General features: G+C 48.7%; 2 protein-coding genes across 4 annotated transcripts in view; one reads left to right on the top strand and one right to left on the bottom strand.

Moving 5' to 3' along the window:
- The window catches only part of DELE1 (DAP3 binding cell death enhancer 1), a 52514-nt gene extending 49811 nt beyond the window's left edge, over positions 1-2703 (top strand). For all 3 annotated transcript variants that reach the window (XM_080676670.1, XM_080676669.1, XM_080676668.1), the window contains exon 13: positions 588-2703. The gene's annotated coding sequence lies outside the window, so the exon portion shown is untranslated. The remainder of the gene's footprint in view (positions 1-587) is intronic.
- Positions 2704-5660: 2957 nt separating this feature from the next.
- On the bottom strand, positions 5661-18987 carry PCDH12 (protocadherin 12). The gene is made up of 4 exons (XM_080676664.1): positions 16107-18987; positions 12894-12991; positions 10755-10906; positions 5661-6548 (listed from the first exon to the last, which is right to left on the bottom strand). Exons 1-4 carry the CDS (start codon positions 18981-18983, stop codon positions 6067-6069), a joined length of 3609 nt encoding a protein of 1202 aa, XP_080532790.1. The 5' UTR covers positions 18984-18987; the 3' UTR covers positions 5661-6066.
- Between the last annotated feature and the right edge of the window lie 1330 nt (positions 18988-20317).

The following is a 20317-nucleotide window of genomic DNA, read 5'->3' as shown; positions in this document are numbered from 1 at the left end:
AAGCTTAGACTATATCTTCTTTTTTTTTAGTCTTCACAAGAGGAGTGAGGATATTTTTTCCATTGATTTTTAGAGAGAGTGGAAGGGAGGGGGGAGAGAGAGAGAAAGACATCGATGTCACAGAGACACATTGATTAGTTGCCACACGCACGCAAGTGCTCTAACTACCAAGCCACGCCGGCCAGGGCAAGACTACATCATTTTTTGCCAGCATCTGATACGTGTGCCTCTGGTGGTTCACAAGAGGACTTTAGGTGGTATTCATATTGATAGTTTTTATTTTAGTAGCGTATATTTAATATATCATGTAACAATGTGACTAGCATATTATAATTTCACAGACGTTAAGAACAGTGAATTCAGTTCAAGGAAAGCGTTGTGACATTGCATAGAAGGGAACACAGATCCAGAGAGGTGGCAAAAGTTCTGAGGTGGTTCCGTGAACAGCTAACCCACGGGGAACACTGAATCAGTTCGCTTTTGTTCCAGTTCGCTTTTGTTCCTCTCCAACGGATTCATGAATGTCTGGTTGGGAAGTAAGGAATTTCTTGCCTAAATGCCTGATGTATCTGTTTGACTTTTTTCAGACCTTCTCACTTCAGCCCTAAAGATGGAGCCTGTGGATTCTCCAGAGAGATACCACAACTTGAGTCCCAAAGAAGAGGCCAGTCATCCACCCATCTTCCCAAAGAACCTTAAGAACCTTCCCTAGCCCAGTAAGGAGGAGGAGAGTGTGTGGAGACCCAGGTTCTGGCCATGTCACTGTGCATGGCCCCGTCACCTTGAAGCAGTGAGTAGCTTGACTCACCGCATTGTCCCTCTGCTGTAGACCAAGAGCAATGGTGTCTGCCCTCCTACTCTGCAGGGCTGCTGTGGGCATTGCACTGTGCACAGGACCTGAGGAGGCATATGTGTTTACGTGGGTTTATGAGTCACCAGGCCAGGACGGGTGCTAGACCTCCTGACGCCTGGTTCAAGGCTCTCTTTGCTGTTCACACTTTAATTTTACGTGGAAGTGTTTTTATCATCCTGTGGATGTAAGGGAGTGAATGGAGATCGAGTACCTGGACTCTTGGAGCAGGAGAGTGTGGATTTTGAGTGGTCTTTGTTTGTGAAGGGTGTGCCAGAAATGCATGGAGTTTAATAAAGCAGATATGGGATTATCTCATCACTCTGCCCCTGAGTGTATTGGGGAGAGCCAGGGAGACGGGCACAGGGAGCTGACAGCCTAGGCTCCATTCTCGTCTCTAAACTTTCCATTAAACAATTTAAAGGGTCTTAAAAGCTTCTCTAAGAGAGAGACTTAGAAAAAATGATTTCTGAGTCAACGCTAATGACTTCAATTACTGAATTTGTGAATAGCTGTGCCCTAGTTTTTGGATGTGAGCCCAAGTTCAATAGCATAGATGTGGTTGAGAGTCGGGTGTGGGAGGGACTAACGACCAAAACCCCTAGTGATTGTTCAGATGGGAAAGACCACCTGCTTGGCCAGTTCAAAGGTGGGAAGAGTTGAGGGGAGGGCCCACATTTCCCTCCCTACTGCTCACCCTTTCCCCAACCTCTAGTGCTGTCACTTTCCTGTCATTGCTGGAGCCCTAAGCTTCCTCTAGCTCCACTGCTTCCCCTGCCCCTGCTGCCTTTCCAGGGCTGCCCTACACACTGGCCTCGCCCTGCCCTCCTTGGGGCAGGGGCCTTGTCTTCCTTTTATTCCAGTATCCTCAGCACTTAGCATGGCACATGCAGGTAGGGTCCATTCACTCATTGGTTAAAGCTCAGGGTTTTAAGCTGTGCAATGCAGTAATCTCTGCAAAAAAAAAAAAAAAAGGTTTCTGTGGTCAAATAAGTTTGGGAAGCACTGCAATTGACGTCCCCTTTTTATAGATTCACAAAGCACATCAGCGTATTCAGGGTTCCAAGAAGTCCTGCAGTACAGAGCTTGGTTAACCCGATGCTTCCCTCGTGGAGCTGAGCACAGAGCAGCGCCCTGCAGATTGCCCATGAGGCTCCGTGGGCACCTCTGTGGAAAAGTCACCGCTGGTCCTCACATGGAGCCCTACTCGTGGAGCCAGCCTCTTCCCTTCCTGTTATCATTTCGGGTTCTCTGATTACTGCTGCCTCCTGATCATGCCTGGGCCAAGGGGCAGTTCAGACTGTCCAGGGACACTGGGTGTTGTGTGGTGATGGCCAGATGCGGCCCTCCTTCCCCCTCAGTCATTACAAATTAAGTACTGGTTCCATTTGAGGTGCCAAGCGTGGAGGTGGGATATTTTTAAGCTCTCGCTGTAGAGAGGGAAGGATGGGGAAGTCGTGAGAGAGATGTTTTCAAGGGACCAGAAATCCTTGGCTGTTCAGTCACTGCGGTCTCCACACAGCCCCAGGGGATGGTCTTCGTCCACAGACCCAGAACTGTGTGCTTTTGCCATTAAAATTCCGTTAGTAATGACTCATTGTCAGGGCCCTGAAAGGAAATGTCGGGGAGGACAGGGAGGTGGCCCCTGCCAGCAGGGCCAGCCTGGGTCAGGATGCTGGGTGACCTGAGGCTCAGGGCCTGGTGCCCTCAGCAATGAGACCTTTGTGGGAGGCTCTGCTGCCTCAGTTTCCTTATCCAAAGGTACTATTTTCAGAGAGCCCTGATGCTACAGTGGGAATAAGGCTGTTTGGCTCATTATGTCTTTGTGTTAATACAATCTCAGTAAACATTTATTAAGTGAATGAGTGATTCTATGCATTGCCCCTTCTCCACCCAACGTCAAGCCTACCCCACACCTAGTAGATGCTTTAAATATTTGTTGAAGGGATTGATTCTATATACCCCCTCCAGTACTACTTTTGATGCATAGTAATTTCTCAACAGATACAAAATGTTTGTTGACTGAATGTTTCTGATCATGCCTCCTTCCTTGCCCCACCCACTACCTTATACCCAATACTTAGTAGGGCTGAAAATGCCAACCTATTTTCTAGGTACACTTTCCGTGCCCAGCTGAGCCTCTCCACTCCTGTCTTCTCCTTTTTGGGATGTGGTTCTCTCCAGCGTCCCAAGGGTGGTGGTTGCCATATCACTCTTATTTCAGCCAGAAGAGGTAGGGTCAGTGAGCTGCCAAGCTGAAGTCATGTGACAGGCAGGGAGGCCACCTGTCAATCAATCTCTGAGCTGCCCCAGGCTCAGAGTGAGCACTGCATTCCACTCCTGGTGCTGCAGATCGTCTGACTGTTGATAAAAAAAAAAAAAAAAGAAGAAGAAGAAAAGAAAGAAAGAAAGAAAAAAAAAAGTCCCTCTGCGCTTCCAAATTAAGATGACATTTAACTGAGTGCTCGCTGGCTCGCCTGCTCCCTCAGTCTCCCAGGGGACAGAGCCCATCTTGGGGAAACTGTTCTGAGCATGTCCAACGTCTTAGCTTTGACATCTCGGCTGACGTCAAGAAGTTTCTGTGACCTTCCTGTTCAGCCCACTCAGTTCTATCCTCACATATACTGTGTCTGGTATTAGCGTGCTAGGAGGGGGTCACATGGTGCAGGGGAGAGTACAACCCTCAGTGCCTACACCCCCGCCCTGAGCAAAGGTTGGTGCCTCAGAATAGCTCTGCCCAGGAGTTCTCCAGGCTTTGCAGGAAAGGCAAACCGAGGACCAACTAGAGGACTGCTGTGGTCCTTAACCTTACTTAGGTCCCAGACTCTCTGAGAATCTGATGGAAGCACTGACTCCTTCCCGTAGCAAAATGCACTTCCCAATCTTATGAGCGATTCAGCAGGTTCATAGATCCTGAAGCCCACCCACGGGTCCCAGGTTAAGAACCCTTGATATATTAGAACGAACATCATCCTAAATCCCAGCCCTGCCACAAACCGGCCATGTGACTTTGGGCCAGTCAGCCTTTTCTGTCCTGCCATTTCCTTGCTATAAAGTGTTCAGACTCCTTATTCCAAAATTACCCATGTCTGTGGAGGTTTAGATCGTGACTTAGAGCAGTGCCGCATAACCTTTTATAGGTCACCTGTTCCTTTGAGAATCTGATGAGAACTTTGTTTGTCTTCTACTTAAAGTGGAAAATGCCTATACACAAAGTTTTGCCTAGTATTAAGGGGGGAAGGGGGGTGGTCCAAGGTCTACAGATTTAAGACTCTTGACAGGAAGGAGGCAGTAATCCAGTATATCCATTGCTGTGGTTGCCAGCCATGCTTCAAGGTTCCTCAGGTCACCTGCTCCCCCATCTCTTCTGTCCACCCTCCCAACATCAGCTCTGTACTGAAAATCCACTAGTAAATGGGAGGTCAGCCAGTCTAGTGCTATGGTTTTCAGGCTTGCTTTTACATAAGGAACTTTTTTTTTTTTGTCCTAGTAGAGCTTTATCTGGAACTCCAATATAGATAAAAGGGAGCTCTGAAGCAGTTTTATTTCATTATTTCATTCATTCAATGGGTATTCATCATATGTTGCTTTGTGCTGGGCACCTGGCTGGTCAGACTGTAAGGAGATCACTCCCCCTTGGTTGAGATGATCAGAGACCCAGAGACCCTGCTCCTGAAACACTTAGCTTTTGGGGCTCAGTTTCCTCATCTGTAAAATAGGACAATGGAATGATGCCACACTGTATTCTAAGTATGCTTGGCTTTCATTAGCCCTAGTTAGGAGTATGAAGGACCCATTTATGTGGACAGTGAACATGAGCACTGAGCTCCAAAAGAGGAAAAAGGAGGAATTTTTGCCTTTAGTGTCCAGGAAATCCCCACACTATGGAGAAGCTAGCTGAATGATAGCTTGGAAATTTCCAAGAGAATGATAAGGCTGAGCCTTGGGAAGATATTTGCTGTTTCTTCACTCCCTCCTCCCCTGGAAGGTTTGCTGCTGTCACTGTTGATTTCATGGAGCTAGTTCACACTCTCTCCTCCTGTACCTGAATTCACAGGCCCAAACCTGCTGTGACAAAGATTTCCCTACGAGCAGTGGTTTCTGGGAAGATGATGTCTGTACCTGAAGGGCTGCTCCCTGGGAAAGGACAGGATTCTGCAGAGCCCCAGGCCTGCATCAGGTCAGATCAATCGCCTTCACTCTGGGCTTGGATATTAAAGACGCGCGGGCCTGCGCAGCTTTGGAAATACTCTCCAGCCATGTTTCTGGAGGGGAGCTCAGGCAAGTCCGCTACTGACAATAGCTCACCTCTGGAGGCTTTTCCGTTCCTTTCCTTGGCTGTCAGTCTAGTGTCAAGGTCAAGGGCATGGGTTTTGGTGTTGGACAAACGTGGTTCCGAGTCCTAGCACTGCCTCTGCTCTCTGCTTGATCTTGGGCAAGACTCTCAGCCTCTCCACAGCTCATATCCTTGTCTGTGAGATGGGGATAAGAACACCTCCCTCTCAGGGTTGTCGAGAAATTATTAATTAAATTCTATTGTAAACCTGGTGCCTGGCTCATGTAAATGCTCTATAAATAGTCACGCTTTTTATTAGCCCTAATTAGTCACGCTTTTTATTGGCCCTAATATTCCAGCTGAGAAGCGGATTATTTGATAATGCAGCACTAGAGGAGTGGGGTCAAGAGTACACATGTCCTTTGTTGCGTACCTAACACTATGCACCAACGTGCCCCGTTCCTGTCCAGGCCCAGCCTGACCCACTTGACAGGGACTGGACAAAGAACAATCACTCTGTTATTAATCCCTCCTGAGGGATGTAAACAGGAGAACAAGCCAGTGCTTTTCCTTTATTAGAAGGTCGGAGAGCTTTGCCTGGCACCCCAGGATCCAGCCCCCCACTCTCCAGTATGCAACAAGGCTATTCTTTCCTGCTCGTGACAGACACTCCGTGGCATCTGTTCTGCCAGAGGACCAGCCCTCTGTGCTCTACCTGTGTTTTGCCAGCAAACACTTATCTCAGCCACTCACTAACTCCGTCCTCCAGGAAATTCAGAAGCGGAGCTAGCTCCTAACAAGGGGCTGCTTTGGTCAGCCAGCTGTTAGTCCTTGGGCCCCTTTCCCCTCTGTGGGGCAACATCAGTCACCCTAAAGTTCTCAAGCCACTTCTGCTCAGTGAGTTCAACAATATTAGAAACCAGAACATGTCTGAGGGCCCTCAGGGCCGGGACTCCCTAACATTTCCCAGGGTCCCTGGTTCCTGGATCCACAGGCCCCTGCTGCTGCTGCTGCTGCTGCTGCTGGTCCTGGTCCTGCCTTTGGTCCCCTTCTTTCCACCTGGGTCCCCCTGGGCGTCCGTGCCTGAGGCCCCGCTGGTGGCCAGGTCTAGACTGAGGGTCCTCCCGCAGACCGAGAGCCGCCGCAGCACCTCAGAGGCAGCCTCCACGGGCACACTGGCCCGCGGCTCCAGCAGCATCTCCAACAGCGAGCTCATCTCTGAGAGGAAGGTGCTGGCCAGCCGTGTGCCTGTTGGGCTCAGCTCTGGCCCCGACCCCTTGCCGAATGTCTGGAAGGTCCTGGGCTCCTCCAAGGCCCCAGTGTCCGGGGAGAACACATTGTCACGGTAGTTGGTGGCAAGGGGCAAAGAGAGCCTGGCCATCCAGGCCGGGTCTGGGGCACTTAGTCGGTCCAGGGCCAGGCCTGCGGGGGAAGGAGAGGACATAGTGAGGGCCGAGCCCACGGAAGGGCAGAGTGGGTGAGGGTGGGGCGTGGGCAGGGCAAGGGCACTGAACAAAGGAGGGAAGGGAAATGGCAGAGGACAGACGAGGTAGCCAGAGCGGGGCAGGAAGGAAGAGGCCCTGATAGGGAAGCTCACTGGGCAGGAAGGCCGCTGACTGACGTTGCCCATGAGCTGAGAGAGGAGGAAGGCCTACAATTAGAATTGGCCTGTTTTTAAATGATGTCTAGGTGGGTGGGGTGTTTCAGGTCTAAGTGTTTTTCACCCACTCCTTACAGCCAGGCCCACCTTGAATGGGGGAAAATCCCTTTTCTTAGCCAAGGCTGGAGTTTCTGCCTTGGGGCTGCCTTCTGTTTGTACACATAATAGTGACCACTTACTAAGTACTTCTGTGCCAAGCAATTTACAGCATTATCTCATTTAACCTCCACACAACCTTTGAAGTCCAGAGTATTATCCCATTTTATAGATGAGAAAACTATAAAGTTCTAAGAAGTTAAGACACATATGTACTAGGCAACTAAATCCAGATTTGACCCCGGGTCTGATGACCCTGAAGCCCCCTGTGACTGCACCGCTATCCACTCTGAAGAGCTAGCCCTTCCTCCCCCTGGATGCTCCAGGGGCCCATCTGTGGCCTCTGCTGAGAGGCAGGCTGGGAAGGGGCTGGCTCTCTTAAGGGCTGTTCCAGGAAAGGGATGGGGCAGTGAAAAACTGTCTCCTGGAACCCAATGCGACCATCACACTTCTTTTCCTATCTCAAAAACTAGTCCCAGGCCTGATGGTAGAGGCCAAGCAGAGGAAAGAATGTCTTTAAGAAATATAGTTAAAGAAGCTGTGTCTTAAAAAAGAAAATAAGAGGCACAACATCTGCTTTAACATGTATTTAGTGTTTGCCTAAAGTGAGCTGCTTTAAAATTGGTGCATACTGCTGGTGGAATGCAAATTGGAGCAGCCACTTTGGAAAGCAGTATGGGCATTCATTACCTTAAAAAATTAAAAATGGAACTGCCTTATGACCCAGTGATTCCACTTCTGTGAATATATCTAAAGAAACTCAAAACACTAATTCAAACAAATATATGCACCCCTTTGTTCATTGAAACATTATTTTCAATGGCCAAGATTTGGAAGCGGCCCAAGTGCCCATCAATAGATGAGTGGATAAAAAAGCTGTGGTACATTTACAAAAAGGAATACTACTCAGCTGTAAAAAAAAAAAAAAAAAAAAAAAGGTAAATCTTGTCCATTTGTGACAGCATGGAGGACCTGTAGAGTATTATGCTAAGTGAAATAAGCCAGTCAGAGAAAGACAAGTACTATATGATTTCACTTATATGTGGAATCTAATGAACAAAATAAACTAACAAAAAAAGTGGACACAGACAGAGAACAGACTGACAGTTCTCAGAGAGAAGTGGGGTTGGAAAAGGTGAAGGGATTAAGAAAACAATAGCAGCTCCTAGACACAGACAACAGTATGGTGATTAGCAGAGGGAAAGGGGGTGAGGGAGGTAAATGAGGGTAAAGGGGGGGTAAATGGTGATGGAAGGAGACTTGACTTGGGGTTATGAACACACAATGCAATATACAGATGATGTATTATAGAATTGTACACCTAAAACCTATATAATTTTATTAACCAGTTATCCCAATAAATCAACAAAAAGGAAAAAAATTAAAAGTAATAAATAAAATCTGTACATAGCATAAAAGCCTGAAAGGAGATTTGTCAAAGTGTTAACTGAAATTACCCCGGGCAGAAGTGATTTATTTTCTTTTTATCTACATTTTTCTACATTAACTAAATATTGCTTGTGTAATTTGGAAAAGTTATTTCAAAATACAGCTAATTGTTTTTTATATTGATATAAATGAGTCTCCATCTCACCATGTGAGCGTGGGACTGTGCAGCCTGTGAGGCAGGGTCAGGACACTTCCCAACTGGTCCAGCCCACGCCTGGGACTTAGAGAACATTCACTGAATGATTGAATGAACAAATATTAACCCTGAGCATTTGGGAAATGTAAACCTTAGTTCCCTGAGACTCCAGAGTAATAAGGTTGGAACTCCTGGCGTTACAGAATTAGGCCTTTCCTTGTACCAGGGTCAGAGAGCTTCCGAAGGAATGAAGCTTGGAATGAGAAAAATCACTGGGGTGGATGCGAATGGCTGAAAAGCGATGGTGAATTCACTCTGTGGCAGGTGGGTGCTGGGCCGACCTGGGTTTGATTTCCCTGCTTTGTTGCTTATGAGCAGTGTGACCTTGGGGAAATTGCTTAACCTCTCTGAGCCTCCTTTTTCTCTTATAAAGTGGTGAAATGGCAGTACTCATCTTGTTAGGTTGCTGTGAGCATTAGCTCAGGCTTTTTTATCCCTGCTGCCCTCTTCATCCCTCCTGTGCTTGCCCTCTGTGCTGTGGGAAAGCAGGACCACGTGGGAACTGAGCCCACAGGTTCCAGTCCCAAGCTGCCCAATAGGGATCCACTGTGAGCTGCAGAGGTCATTTTAAATTTTCTATTTGCCACATTTTAAAAAGTAAAAAGAAAAAGTGAAATTCATAAAATATTTTATAATTACTATCATTTTATATCACCAATATTTTTTCACTATCAATATTTTTAATAATATTGGGATATTATAAATTATTTTTTTACACTAAGTGTTCAAAATCTGGAGTGCATTTTATATTTATATCCCATCTCAGTTCAGACTAGACATTTTCACATGTGGCTAGTGGCTGCTATACTGGACTTCACAGTTCTACATTCAGGGGTGGGCAAACTTTTTGACTCGAGGGCCACAATGGGTTCTTAAACTGGACCGGAGGGCCGGAACAAAAGCATGGATGGAGTGTTTGTGTGAACTAATATAAATTCAAAGTAAAGGAGCAGAGGGGAGAGCAAGAGAACCCTCCGCTCTTTCGGCTCCGCGGACCGGATAGAACAGCCGAATGGGCCGGATCCGGCCTGCGGGCCGTAGTTTGCCCATGGCTGTACAATACAGTCCTATAAAACTTTATATGTGCTGTCCAAAGCAATATCCATTAACCATATGTGGCTATTGAGCACTTGAAATGTGGCTGGTATGACTGAGGAACTGAATTTTTCATTTTACATGTACTTAATTTTAATTAGATTTCATTTTACTTAATTTTAATTTAGAGCCACACTGGTATTAATAACCATTGGCTGCACAACCTTGGGAACATTATTTAACATCCCTCCCTGCCCCTCAGATTTTTCCTTTATGAACTGGGGATAATGAATAGTCCGTATCTCCTAAGAGTTTCTCATGAGGCACTTAGAACAGGGTCTAGCACATAGAAAGCACTCAATAAATGTTAGCCTTAGTTGTGTTAACCAAGGAAAAGGAAGTGCCTGCCATGCCTTCAGCATGTTTGCTGCCGGAGGGAGCACACGGGATGTCCAGATGAAAAGCAGACTGTTAATACAGAAACAAAACCACAGCTTAGGGACAGTTGGATCTGTAGGTGTTACCTAACGGAGGCTGACGGCTGTCCACAGCAGAGGGGGCAGCTAGCAGACTCTTTAATTAAAATTCACCTTTTGTATCTATTTTCAAAACTAATTGTTTCTCCAGAAAAAAAGTATTTTTGTTTCAGTAAGAAATGTTAGTACATTAAAGAGGTGATTCAGTTCTCAGGGTAAAAGGATATTTAAACACACCAAAGAAATTCTAAGAAGTGGTTTAGGAGGTAAGGGGAGGTCTCTTGGTGGAAGGCAGGCCCAGGTTGACTCCCTTTCAATCGCTAATGAGCCAGGTGACTGGGCAAGCTGTTACCTCTCTGAGCCTCAGTTTGCTCATCAGAGTATTATCTCTAAACGGGAGCTCATAGTATCTACCTCCAAGGACTGTTTGGAAGCTTAAATGAGATAATGTGTATAAGATGTTTCCTGTACCTGGCACACCAAATAATCGTTCACTATTCTTACCATGATTTGTAAAATAAATAATCAGAGTAGAATCTGATCTTTAAACAAACGAAGGCCTTCTGAAGCTCCAGGAGAAGTAAAATGTTGCTGATGTTCCTCCCCAGAAACAGAATGGCTGTGTTTCCCTGCAGTGGATTGGAGCAGAACTCTGAAGCCTGAGCAGACTGTGTGTGGGGTAGAAGGAGGGTTGGGTCACCCTGGGGAGTCCCTACCTTTGTGGGGATCCAGCAGGCTTGACAGCTCTTCTTCTAGCAGCTGCTTCACAGAGAGGTCCTCTTCAAGGTCCAACGGTCCTTCTTCCTGGTCTGGTTCTGCCTGGCCACCAGCCCTGGCACCTGGGCCATCTGTGTCTGGAATTACACTCCTGCAAAGGAAGTCAACCCAGCCCACAAGTGGGAAAGTTCAAACCTAGGTTCATTCATTCTAGCTCGTGCACATTTTTCTATTCATGCCAGCATTCATTCATTCACATCAGGACCTGGATACACATAGTCCAGCCTTCAGAGTCAGACCGACCTGAGTTACTTGATCCCATCCCTCCTGCCTACTCTCAGTCTGTAACATCCACTTCATGGGCATGGTGAGATGTTATAAAATGAAAGGTTTTATATAAAGAGCATAACACCATGCCTGGCACATTGTAAGCATTCAGCAAGCACAAGTGACTATGACTATGTAGATGTGATTACTCACTATTGTCCCTCCCATTCCTTCACATTGCCTGGCACAGAATAGGAGTTTAATAACTTCAGTTGAATCAATGCAGTCATCTACCATCCATTCATCCATCCATCTATCCACGCATCCACCCACCCATCCATTCACCCATTCATCCTTCCATCAAAGTATGAGCTCCAGTGAGGGCAGGGATTTTTATCTGTGCTCAGATCAGGGCCCAGTGCATAGTAGGTACTTAATACTTTATGGATTGAGTGATTGAATGTTCCTTCCTCCCTATTTGAGGCCAAATTCTAGACCAGAAGAGCATGTCCATAGAGGATGCAGCTAAAGCAAGGCATCCAAAAGCTATTCAGAATCTGCTATCCCATTTCACCCTCCTACTGCCTCCTCCCAGGCTTCTCCCTCCATAGACCCTTCTTATCACCTGGGGGAGGCCTATTCCTCAGACTTCCTGGCATGGGGGGAACAGGCCTGGCCCCTCATCATGCAGCAGGTGGAAGGCTCCCTGAGGGGCTTTAAGGCTGGGAAAGAAAGGGGTCTTTTCTCTTCTTTTCTTTTCTTTTTTCCAGTGGCTATTTCTACTGCATGGAGAGATCAGCAGGGAGGTGGCAAGTTTGCAAGTAACAATGACAACAACTCATGTTACTGAGAAATTACTCTGAGTCATGCCTTAAGCTTTGCAGGGTATATGCACCTTTTCATTAAACCTTTCACATCTGAAAGGGGTTCTCTTGTTATCATTCTCAGTTTACAAATGAGAAAACCAAGACTTGTGAAGATGATGCAGCTTGCACAAGCTCCCAATGGATTAAGTGATAAAGTGAGAATTCAAATTTAGACTGCTATGACTCTGGAGTACTCACCGCTGCCCTACACTACCTTTGAAAAAAAAAAAAAAAAAGCTACAAGTTGTCCCAGCAAGAGCACTGAACCAGGAGTCAGGTGTCACTCACTGGCTATATGACCTTGAGAACTGGTCCCAGCTTTGCCACTCACTGGCTAACTGGCTATATGACCTTGAACAAAGTCACTTTAAGAGGAAAGGACTTAATCATTGCTTGTGGATCTACTTTGTGCCCAGCACTGGGCTATGGGCTTAGAATATGATTGACCATTAAATCCTTACCCCATCACTACAAGGAAGTGTGGTGACCTTCAGTTTAAAAATGAGAAACTAAGCCTTGGAGATTTATTTGACTTGCTCAAGTTTACATAACTGGGTTGAATCCAACTAGTTAGAGCCTCAATTTCTCCATCTGTAACAAGGAGTTAGATTAGATGTCCTCTTGAGGTCTCTCTAATTCTAGGACAGCCTAAAGGAACACACCCACATATCCATGTCCTTAGCCAGGGGCCTTCATATTATGTTTAAGGGTCAAGAGAAAGAAAGCTGAAAGTTACAGATTGAAAGTCCATAGCCCAGCATCTCTGCAGTCAGAGGACAGATAACCAGAGCCTCAGGATGAAGTCATTTCCCTAGTGACCCTGTCCTGTAAATACTATAAATACAGTGGCTCCAGGACCAAGCGGCCTGGGCTGGGGGAATGGATGCTACCGAGACACTGTCCCAGGGGAGTAGGTCTGGGATGTGATCACCCTTCGTTAAGATCACAGAGACTGCAGGGGTGAGGGGGGCTGGAGGGAAGCCTATGGGGGCTACGTGTGCTTACCTGCCTCCGCAGGGCTTGGCTGAGTATTTATTTCCCCGGTGGTTTGGTTTGGGCTGGAATTGGCCTTGATGCAGCAAGGACAGCAGCTGGGAGATTTGCTACAAGACAGGAAAAATCTGTTGACTCCACACAATTCCGACCCAGCACACTTCCTCGCCGGATGTTTCCCTCAATGCTGGCGCTTTCTTTTTATAGTCTTTCCTCCAGTTTCAGATGATTGTGTGATCAGATGGGGGATGGTGGGTGGTGAACAGTGAGAGAGGCAGGGACCTGTACAGGCAGGTTCCCTATATTGCCTTTGTCACCCCAGGACCTGGGTGCCTGAGGGAGAGAATAGGGACCATCTGGGCTAGTCCCCTCTCATCTCCCCAAGTGATCTGCTCCTGTTGGAATCGGCAGGGCTAGGGGTCAAAAAGGCATTTCCTGACCATAAATTCATTATTACTTTGATCAGGATTATCTTAAACAGTTATTTCCTGCCTTCAGCAGTATTTAAGCACTCAGCCAATTTTTGTAGGCCAGTTAAAAGACTGTTGTAGAGAAAGCAAAAATGGTGCCATTTAGTCATTCATTGATTCATGCTCATTAATTCAACAGGAATTTAGTAAGCTTGTTTGTGCCAATGCCTGCCCTGAGGGAGCTCATGGTCTGTCAGGGAAGACAGGGCACAGCAGTTACTACAGGGGGTTGCATTGGGTTGAGAAAGGATGGGGTCTGTGGGAGCAGAGGAGGGCCCCTCACCCATCTTGGAGCAAATAAGAAGTTGTGGGGTGAAATGGGAGGAGTTTGAATACTTATTTCTACAAATGTTTATTGAGTTCATACTACATGCTAGGCACCTCTGCTGAGACCTGAAGGCTCCATAGGAGTTTGGTAAGTGGAGATAGGGTGAGGGTCTGGGCCAAGGGTGAAGGGTATTCCAGACAGAAGGCACTGAACACTGAAAGATGGTTGGAGAGTGGGGCAGAAGTTGGGAAGGATGCCAGGGCCAGTCCCTGCAGGACCTCACAAGGGAAAGGCAACAGACCAAGTCTTGGCAGGCCGAGTCCCAGTTCAAGGTCATTTCTAGCTTGTGTAATGTCAAGTAGGTTTTTAGACCTACTCAGACCTTCCATCTCTAAGGTGGATCTAGAAATACCCACCCAGATTTTTCATGGGTTGTCAGGATTAGATGGCTTGAAAGTTTAAAATGCTCCACGAATGCAAGGAGTTTGGGTTGTTCCTCCTAGAAACATGGCCTCTGCCTCCTGAGCCCACTCCCATTCCTCCCTGAGCAGTTCAAGACAGAAAGTGCCAATCTCAGAGGAGCGTTGGAAGGGAAGGTGGCCAGGTCTGGGGTTTCCATGTGACTTAGGAGGGTCAGCGTCCCATTGCCTGCCTCAGGGCAGATCCCACCTCCTAAGGCATGTGCTACCCTTTTCCCCGAATGATCGCCTATACTTCAGGGACACTCCCCAAGTGCCATACCCTGAGCTGAGCACTGTCACTGAGGCCACTTCACAGTTAGAGCCTGCTCTGGAGTTAGTTGGACTCAGGTTCCCACCTATGAGCATTCTGAGCCTCAGTTTCCTTAGCAGTAAAAAAGGGAATAATAATGAGATCCAGGTCATACAGTGGTTATAGGATTAAATGTGTAAAAGTATATAAATCATTTCTTAATAGATCTTATGATAAGCACTTAATAACTGTCCAGTTATATATAATCTCATTTAATTCTTACCATAACACCCATTTTGCAGGTGTGAAACCTGAGGCTCACAAGGGGCTACACAGCAATTAGTGGTAGTCTGGAATTTGAACTTGGATCTGACTCCACTGTGCCACTGTGCTGCTGGAAAGGTAGCCTTAGGCAAGTTGCCTCTTACCCTCAAGTTGATCCCAGATGGGCACCCTTCTTTCCATCACCCCAGTGGAGCCAACCACAGTGCCTGCTCTCTGCTGTCTCTATTTACTATCAACCAGTTTTTGGCACAGAAAGCTCATTCAGTAAGGATTTGATGAATGGATGGATGGATGGCGCTGAGTATCCTCTGGGGCTACATAGAGCTCAGGGCAGGACTCCTAAGAAAGCAGCTGGGCCCTCTCCAGGTGGCTTCCTGAAGGGGGCAAGCGGGGGCGGGGGAAGGGGGGAAGGAAGCTGTGTCCTTGCTCCACAGGAAGCCTCAGATGATGGCCTGGCCAAACAGAAGTGTGCTTTGATAAGTAGCCTGGCACAGGGAAAATTATCTGGGGTGCAGAGAAGCAGATATGAATGTGGTATCAGGCACCATCTCTGAAAACGCTTCCCATTTGTGTCTAATAAATCCCAGGTCTCTAGACACTTTGCCATTTATCAACCCACTTAATCCTCAGACCCCTGGGAGGTAGACACAGGGTAAGTTTGGCATCACAGTCCCCACTTTATAGATGAGGAAAATGAGGCTCAGATATTAAAGGCCTTGCCCAGTGCTGCCCAGTTCCTATGTGGCTATGCTGAAATTTGAGCCCAGATCTGCCTAACTCCCAAGTTCCAAGGTTGCATTCACTGTCCCATCCTGCAGACCCAGCCGGCAAGCTCTGGGGTCTCAAACAAGTGATATGCAGCCCCTGCGCCTGGGAGCAATGATGCCCATGCCAGCCTGCTTCACAGGGAGGTTGCCCGGGTGGAGATGGAAAGAGCTTTGCAGAAGTCATTGTAATCATTTGCTGAGTGCTATCTTCGTGCCAGACACTAGAGTGCCCTCATTTTACCTTCAAGCAAACAGGATATGGGTGCTATTAACATGGACATCTTCAACAGAGAAGCTGAGTAACTTCCCTGTGGTTCACAGCTAGAAAGAGATGGAGCCAGGACTTGAACCCAGGCAGCTCTGCTCCAAAGCTTTTATTCTTGATGCCTACTTTGCTGTGTGTCTCCTTGTGCCAGGCTCCCTGAGCAAGTGCTGTATAGGAATTAACTGATTAAATCCTCAGGACAACTCTGTGAAGGAGATGCTCTTACAGGCATTCCTCTTGTACAGATGGGAAAACTAAGGCTCAGAGACAGGAAGTAATTTGTCTAGAATCACACAGCTAAATTCTTTTGACCCCAGAGCTATGCCCTGAACCACTGCACTCAATACATCATAAAGTGCCCAGTAAGCCTAAGGAAGGAATATGAAGATTGTGAGGGTAATGGTGGGGTCTGATGCTGTTAGTAGTGATCCAGGGGTGACCAGAGAGAGAGAGCTGTACCTGAACAGGAGGTGAATCCACAGTGAGCTCCTCTATAGGGTTTCGCTCTGCGAAGGCAGCCACGGACAGCCGGACCAGACTCCGCAGGATCTGACGGGGGCCTGACTCTTTCTCAGGGGCCACTTTGCCATTGAGGTTCCGCCGCCTCAGGGTTGCAGAGGAGGCTGGTGAGCTCAACAGGGCTTCCTCGCTGCCCTGGTCTCCAGGAGGCCTCCCGGTGGGGCTGCCTGTCACCTTCAGAGGCCTCGAGCGGGGCTGGCCCAGTGCAGGCTGGGGCTCAGGAAGGTTCAGGTTCTCCCGGGAAGCGTTCCTCTGCCTGGGATGGTTGAAAAGGAGGTTGACTGTGTCCTGCAGCACCTCTCGGCTCTCAGCCAAGGCTCCCTGGTTGCCTTGGTTACGAAGGGTCCTGTACAGGGTGGGTGTGAGGTGAAAGGGGGCCTGCAGGCGGGGGTCCCAGCCTGCTTCCATCATCGCTTCCTTGCTCACATCCTTGGGGGGTTGCCCCACTTCACCAGGCTCGTCCACCTGGCCTCTGAGCACAGGCACAAGGTGAATGTCTGCCTTCTGAATGTGTTTCTGGGGTCTCTTGGGCTGGTTGCGGTAGGTGGATTCAGCCTCCCTACAGTTATAGGCCCTGTTGTCCCTCTTCTCTGTCCGGCATATGGACATGATCAGAGCCAAAATCAACCCAAAGATGGCCAGCAGGACGACCAGGCAAATCACCATCAGCACAGATGTGCTCAGGGCCCCAGGATCACGGGCTGAGTCCTTCAGGTGGTCCACACTGGTGACGAACAAGATCCTCAGCAGGGCTTGGGTCTGCAAGGAGGGGCTGCCACAGTCTTCTACCACTATCTCCAGCTCCCACTCCCTCCCAATGAGGCTGCTGGCATTGGTGATGTTGATGAACAGCTGCCCCAGGTGGGGGCTGAGGACAAAGAGGCGGGCTTCATTCCCACTCCGAATGCTGTAGAAGACCTCTCCATTTGCCCCTGAGTCTGCATCTCTCGCTACAATGGTCGCCAAAAGGAATGGCTGGGAGCTGTGAGTGTCCAGTGGTGCCATGTCAGCGTCCGCTGGACCCAAGGCATTGGGAGTATCAATGGGCACCAGAAGGTGGCCTGTGGAGGCATTTACAAGCACTGAGAGACTGGCTTTTCCATCACTGAGTAGGGGATGAATCACCTCTGGGGCATTATCATTGGCATCCAGGAGGCTGACCCACACAGAGATGCTGGATGAGAGCTGGGGCTGTCCCCTGTCCTCTGCGATTACATGGAACTCAAAGCCAGCCATCTGTTCATAGTCCAGTGACCTCTGAGCAATGACCTCTCCTGTGTCTGAATCAATGGCTACCAAGTGAGAAACTGGGGAGTCCTGGATACAGTATGAGATTTGTCCATTAATGCCCAAGTCTGCATCATGAGCTTTGATGGTAATGAGGTGAAGAGAGGGTAGATTGTTTTCCCTAGTGGAGACCTCATACCTGCTCTTCTCAAATACAGGTGCATTGTCATTGACATCACTGATCTGAATGCTGAGCTGTTTCTCGGCAGATAAGGGCTGGGGTCCTTGGTCTTGGGCCAACAGAGTGAGGCTATATTTGGGCCACTGCTCTCTGTCTAGCGTGGCGTTGGTTAGCAGCATGTATGTGTTGCCATTGGTCCTTTTCAGCCTGAAGTGGCCCAACTCTTGGCTCAGCCAACAGTGGACCAGACCATTGTTTCCTGAGTCCAAGTCGTTCGCCATGATGAGAGCAATGAAACTGTCCTTGGGAAGAGCTTCTGACACTAGCAACGGCTGGGAAGCCCATGTGATGTGGATGCTTGGGGCATTGTCATTGACATCCAGAACCTTGATGAGGACTTTGCAATGGGCTGGGATGGGATTGGGACCCAGGTCCCTGGCCTGGACATCCATCTCATAGGCAGGATTCTTCTCATAGTCTAGGGGTTGACGCAGAATCACCTGGCCGGTTTTGGCATCGATGCTGAAGGTGTCCAGCACCTCTGGAGGCACATGCTTACTGAAGAAGAACTCCACCTCCCCGTTGGGGCCTTGGTCAGGGTCTGTGGCAGTCAAGTTTATGAGGAGAGTACCAGGGGCAGCATCTTCTTGGATTTCTAGTGCCAGTGAGCTCTCAGCAAACACAGGGCTGTTGTCATTGGAGTCCAGGACGTTGACTTTGATCAAGCTGGTGCCTGACTTGGGGGGGTTCCCACTGTCATAGGCAGTTAACACCAGATCAAAAAACGAGTGGATTTCCCGGTCCAGCTCCTTCACCACCACGAGTTCCGCGTGTTTGGTCTCATCGGGCCCCACGATGACATCCAGGGCAAAGTGCTCACTGGGTGACAGGGAATAGGAGTGCAGGGTGTTGGGGCCAGTGTCTGGGTCCAAAGCTCTGTCCAGGGGGATCCGGGTGCTCAGAGAGGCACTCTCAGAGATTTCCAGCTCCTGCTTGCCTTTGGGAAACTGTGGCTGGTGATCATTGATATCCAGCACCTGGATCTCCACGTGGATCAAAGCCAAATCCCCTGCGGCAAGCACGTCAAAGGCAACCAGGCAGGGATCCCGCTGCCGGCAAAGCTGCTCTCGGTCCAGCCGCCTCACTGTGCGGAGCAGGCCGTCTTCAGAGTCCACCTGGATGGGGAGCTCCCGAGGCAGCTGCAAGACCTGGAAAGCAGTGCCCGCTTGCCTATGCCTCTCCTCCCAGCCCAGTTCCTGGGACAGCTTCCCTATCACCGTGCCAGACGGCACTTCCTCTGACACTTGGTATTTCACAGTGAGAGTGGCCACCTCCTGACCATCCCCTGAAAGGAACAAGTAGCCACCTGGCCCCAAAAGCCCCAGCAAAAGTCGCAGAAGTTGCATCATGCTTACCGCCAGAATGGGTTAGATTCAGAAGCTGCTGGAGTTCTTCAAAGGCTGGGAAGTCCTCCAGTGTTTCTGGGGGGCTTGATTAGCCCTGTTCTCCTGCCCCCAGACCTGCTGACACAGCCTTGTCCCATAATTAGATGATGATAGAACGAGCAGGATTCCCTGGCAAGGCCATTTTCATCTGAAGAGATCCTAGAGGTTACTGCACCGATGAAGTAAGATTGCCAGCGGTACCCGTTGGTCCAGTAGAGCCAACGATGGGCAAGAGCTGGGCCAAGAGGGACTTGACCCAGTAGAGCAGGATGTGGGGATCTAACTTCCAAACAGTTGCTATGCTGGGGAAACAGAGAAGCAGCTTTTTCCTATGGAAACCCCACCTACAGGAAAAGGGAGGGCTGTGAGTTTCAATGCCAATTAGAGAAAGAGAGCACGCTTCCTGTGAAGCCCAGTGGCTTGCTGCTGAGGAGAATGCGGCAGGGACTCCGGGGACCAGCCAGATGGGAAGGTGCTGTCCCTGCAGTGAGGTGACCGCTGAGGGAAACGGAGCCCCTGCCTGCTGCCCAGGGCCAGAGGCCCTCCTGGGCAACATTATGATCCCTGTCTCTTCCCTTGCTAGTCTCTTTGTGTCCAGCATCTCCCAATTATCCCTTTCCCATTCTTATCTTTTTCCTACACTCATCTGTCTTTTGTCTTGACTCTGTCCTGATCACCCGTTTTTGTCGCATGAGAAACAGCTGTGATTATGAGAGTGGCCATTAGAGTCAAACTGCCTGGGTTAAAATTCTGACTCTGCAGCTTACCAGCTGGGTCATGTGGAACAAGTCACTGGCCTGTCTGGGTTTCCACCACTCTCTTTTAAGAGTGTGAATGGGAATAAGAATAGTAGCCCTGCAGCAGGAAATTGTGAGGATGAAATGAAATAATGCATGCAGGGCCTAGGCTTGGCCAGAATGCACAGGTAATGACGTTATTGTTAGTGGAGGGTGTTATGATCTGCACAGCTCCTCCCACCTGTGGCTGACTCTAGCATTGGCCTTGGGGCAGTCCCTGCCCACAGGGACCCATAGGAGTGCTCATGGCCTTGGCTCCTGAAGTACCAGGATCTCCCTGGCCTGACCATGTGGCCTCCTACCCCCTTCCCTTCCTGCTTCCCAGCCTAGAAGCCCATTGTTCTCTGCATCTGGTCCAGTCTGAGCCCCTGTTTGGGGAATCCCCTAGGCTCCAGCTCCTGTGTCTTAGAGGTTATAGACTTTTCCCTCTCCCATACCTTCCTCATTCTTTCCCTTCCTCCGATTCTCTCCCCACTGCTGTTTATGGCAGAGTCCCCTGAA

This window comes from Plecotus auritus (genome assembly GCF_963455305.1).
Source record: "Plecotus auritus genome assembly, chromosome: 6".
Classification (NCBI taxonomy): Eukaryota; Metazoa; Chordata; class Mammalia; order Chiroptera; family Vespertilionidae; genus Plecotus; species Plecotus auritus.
The sequence above is the reverse complement of the archived record's forward strand: the minus strand, read 5'-3'. Positions and strand labels throughout refer to the sequence as shown.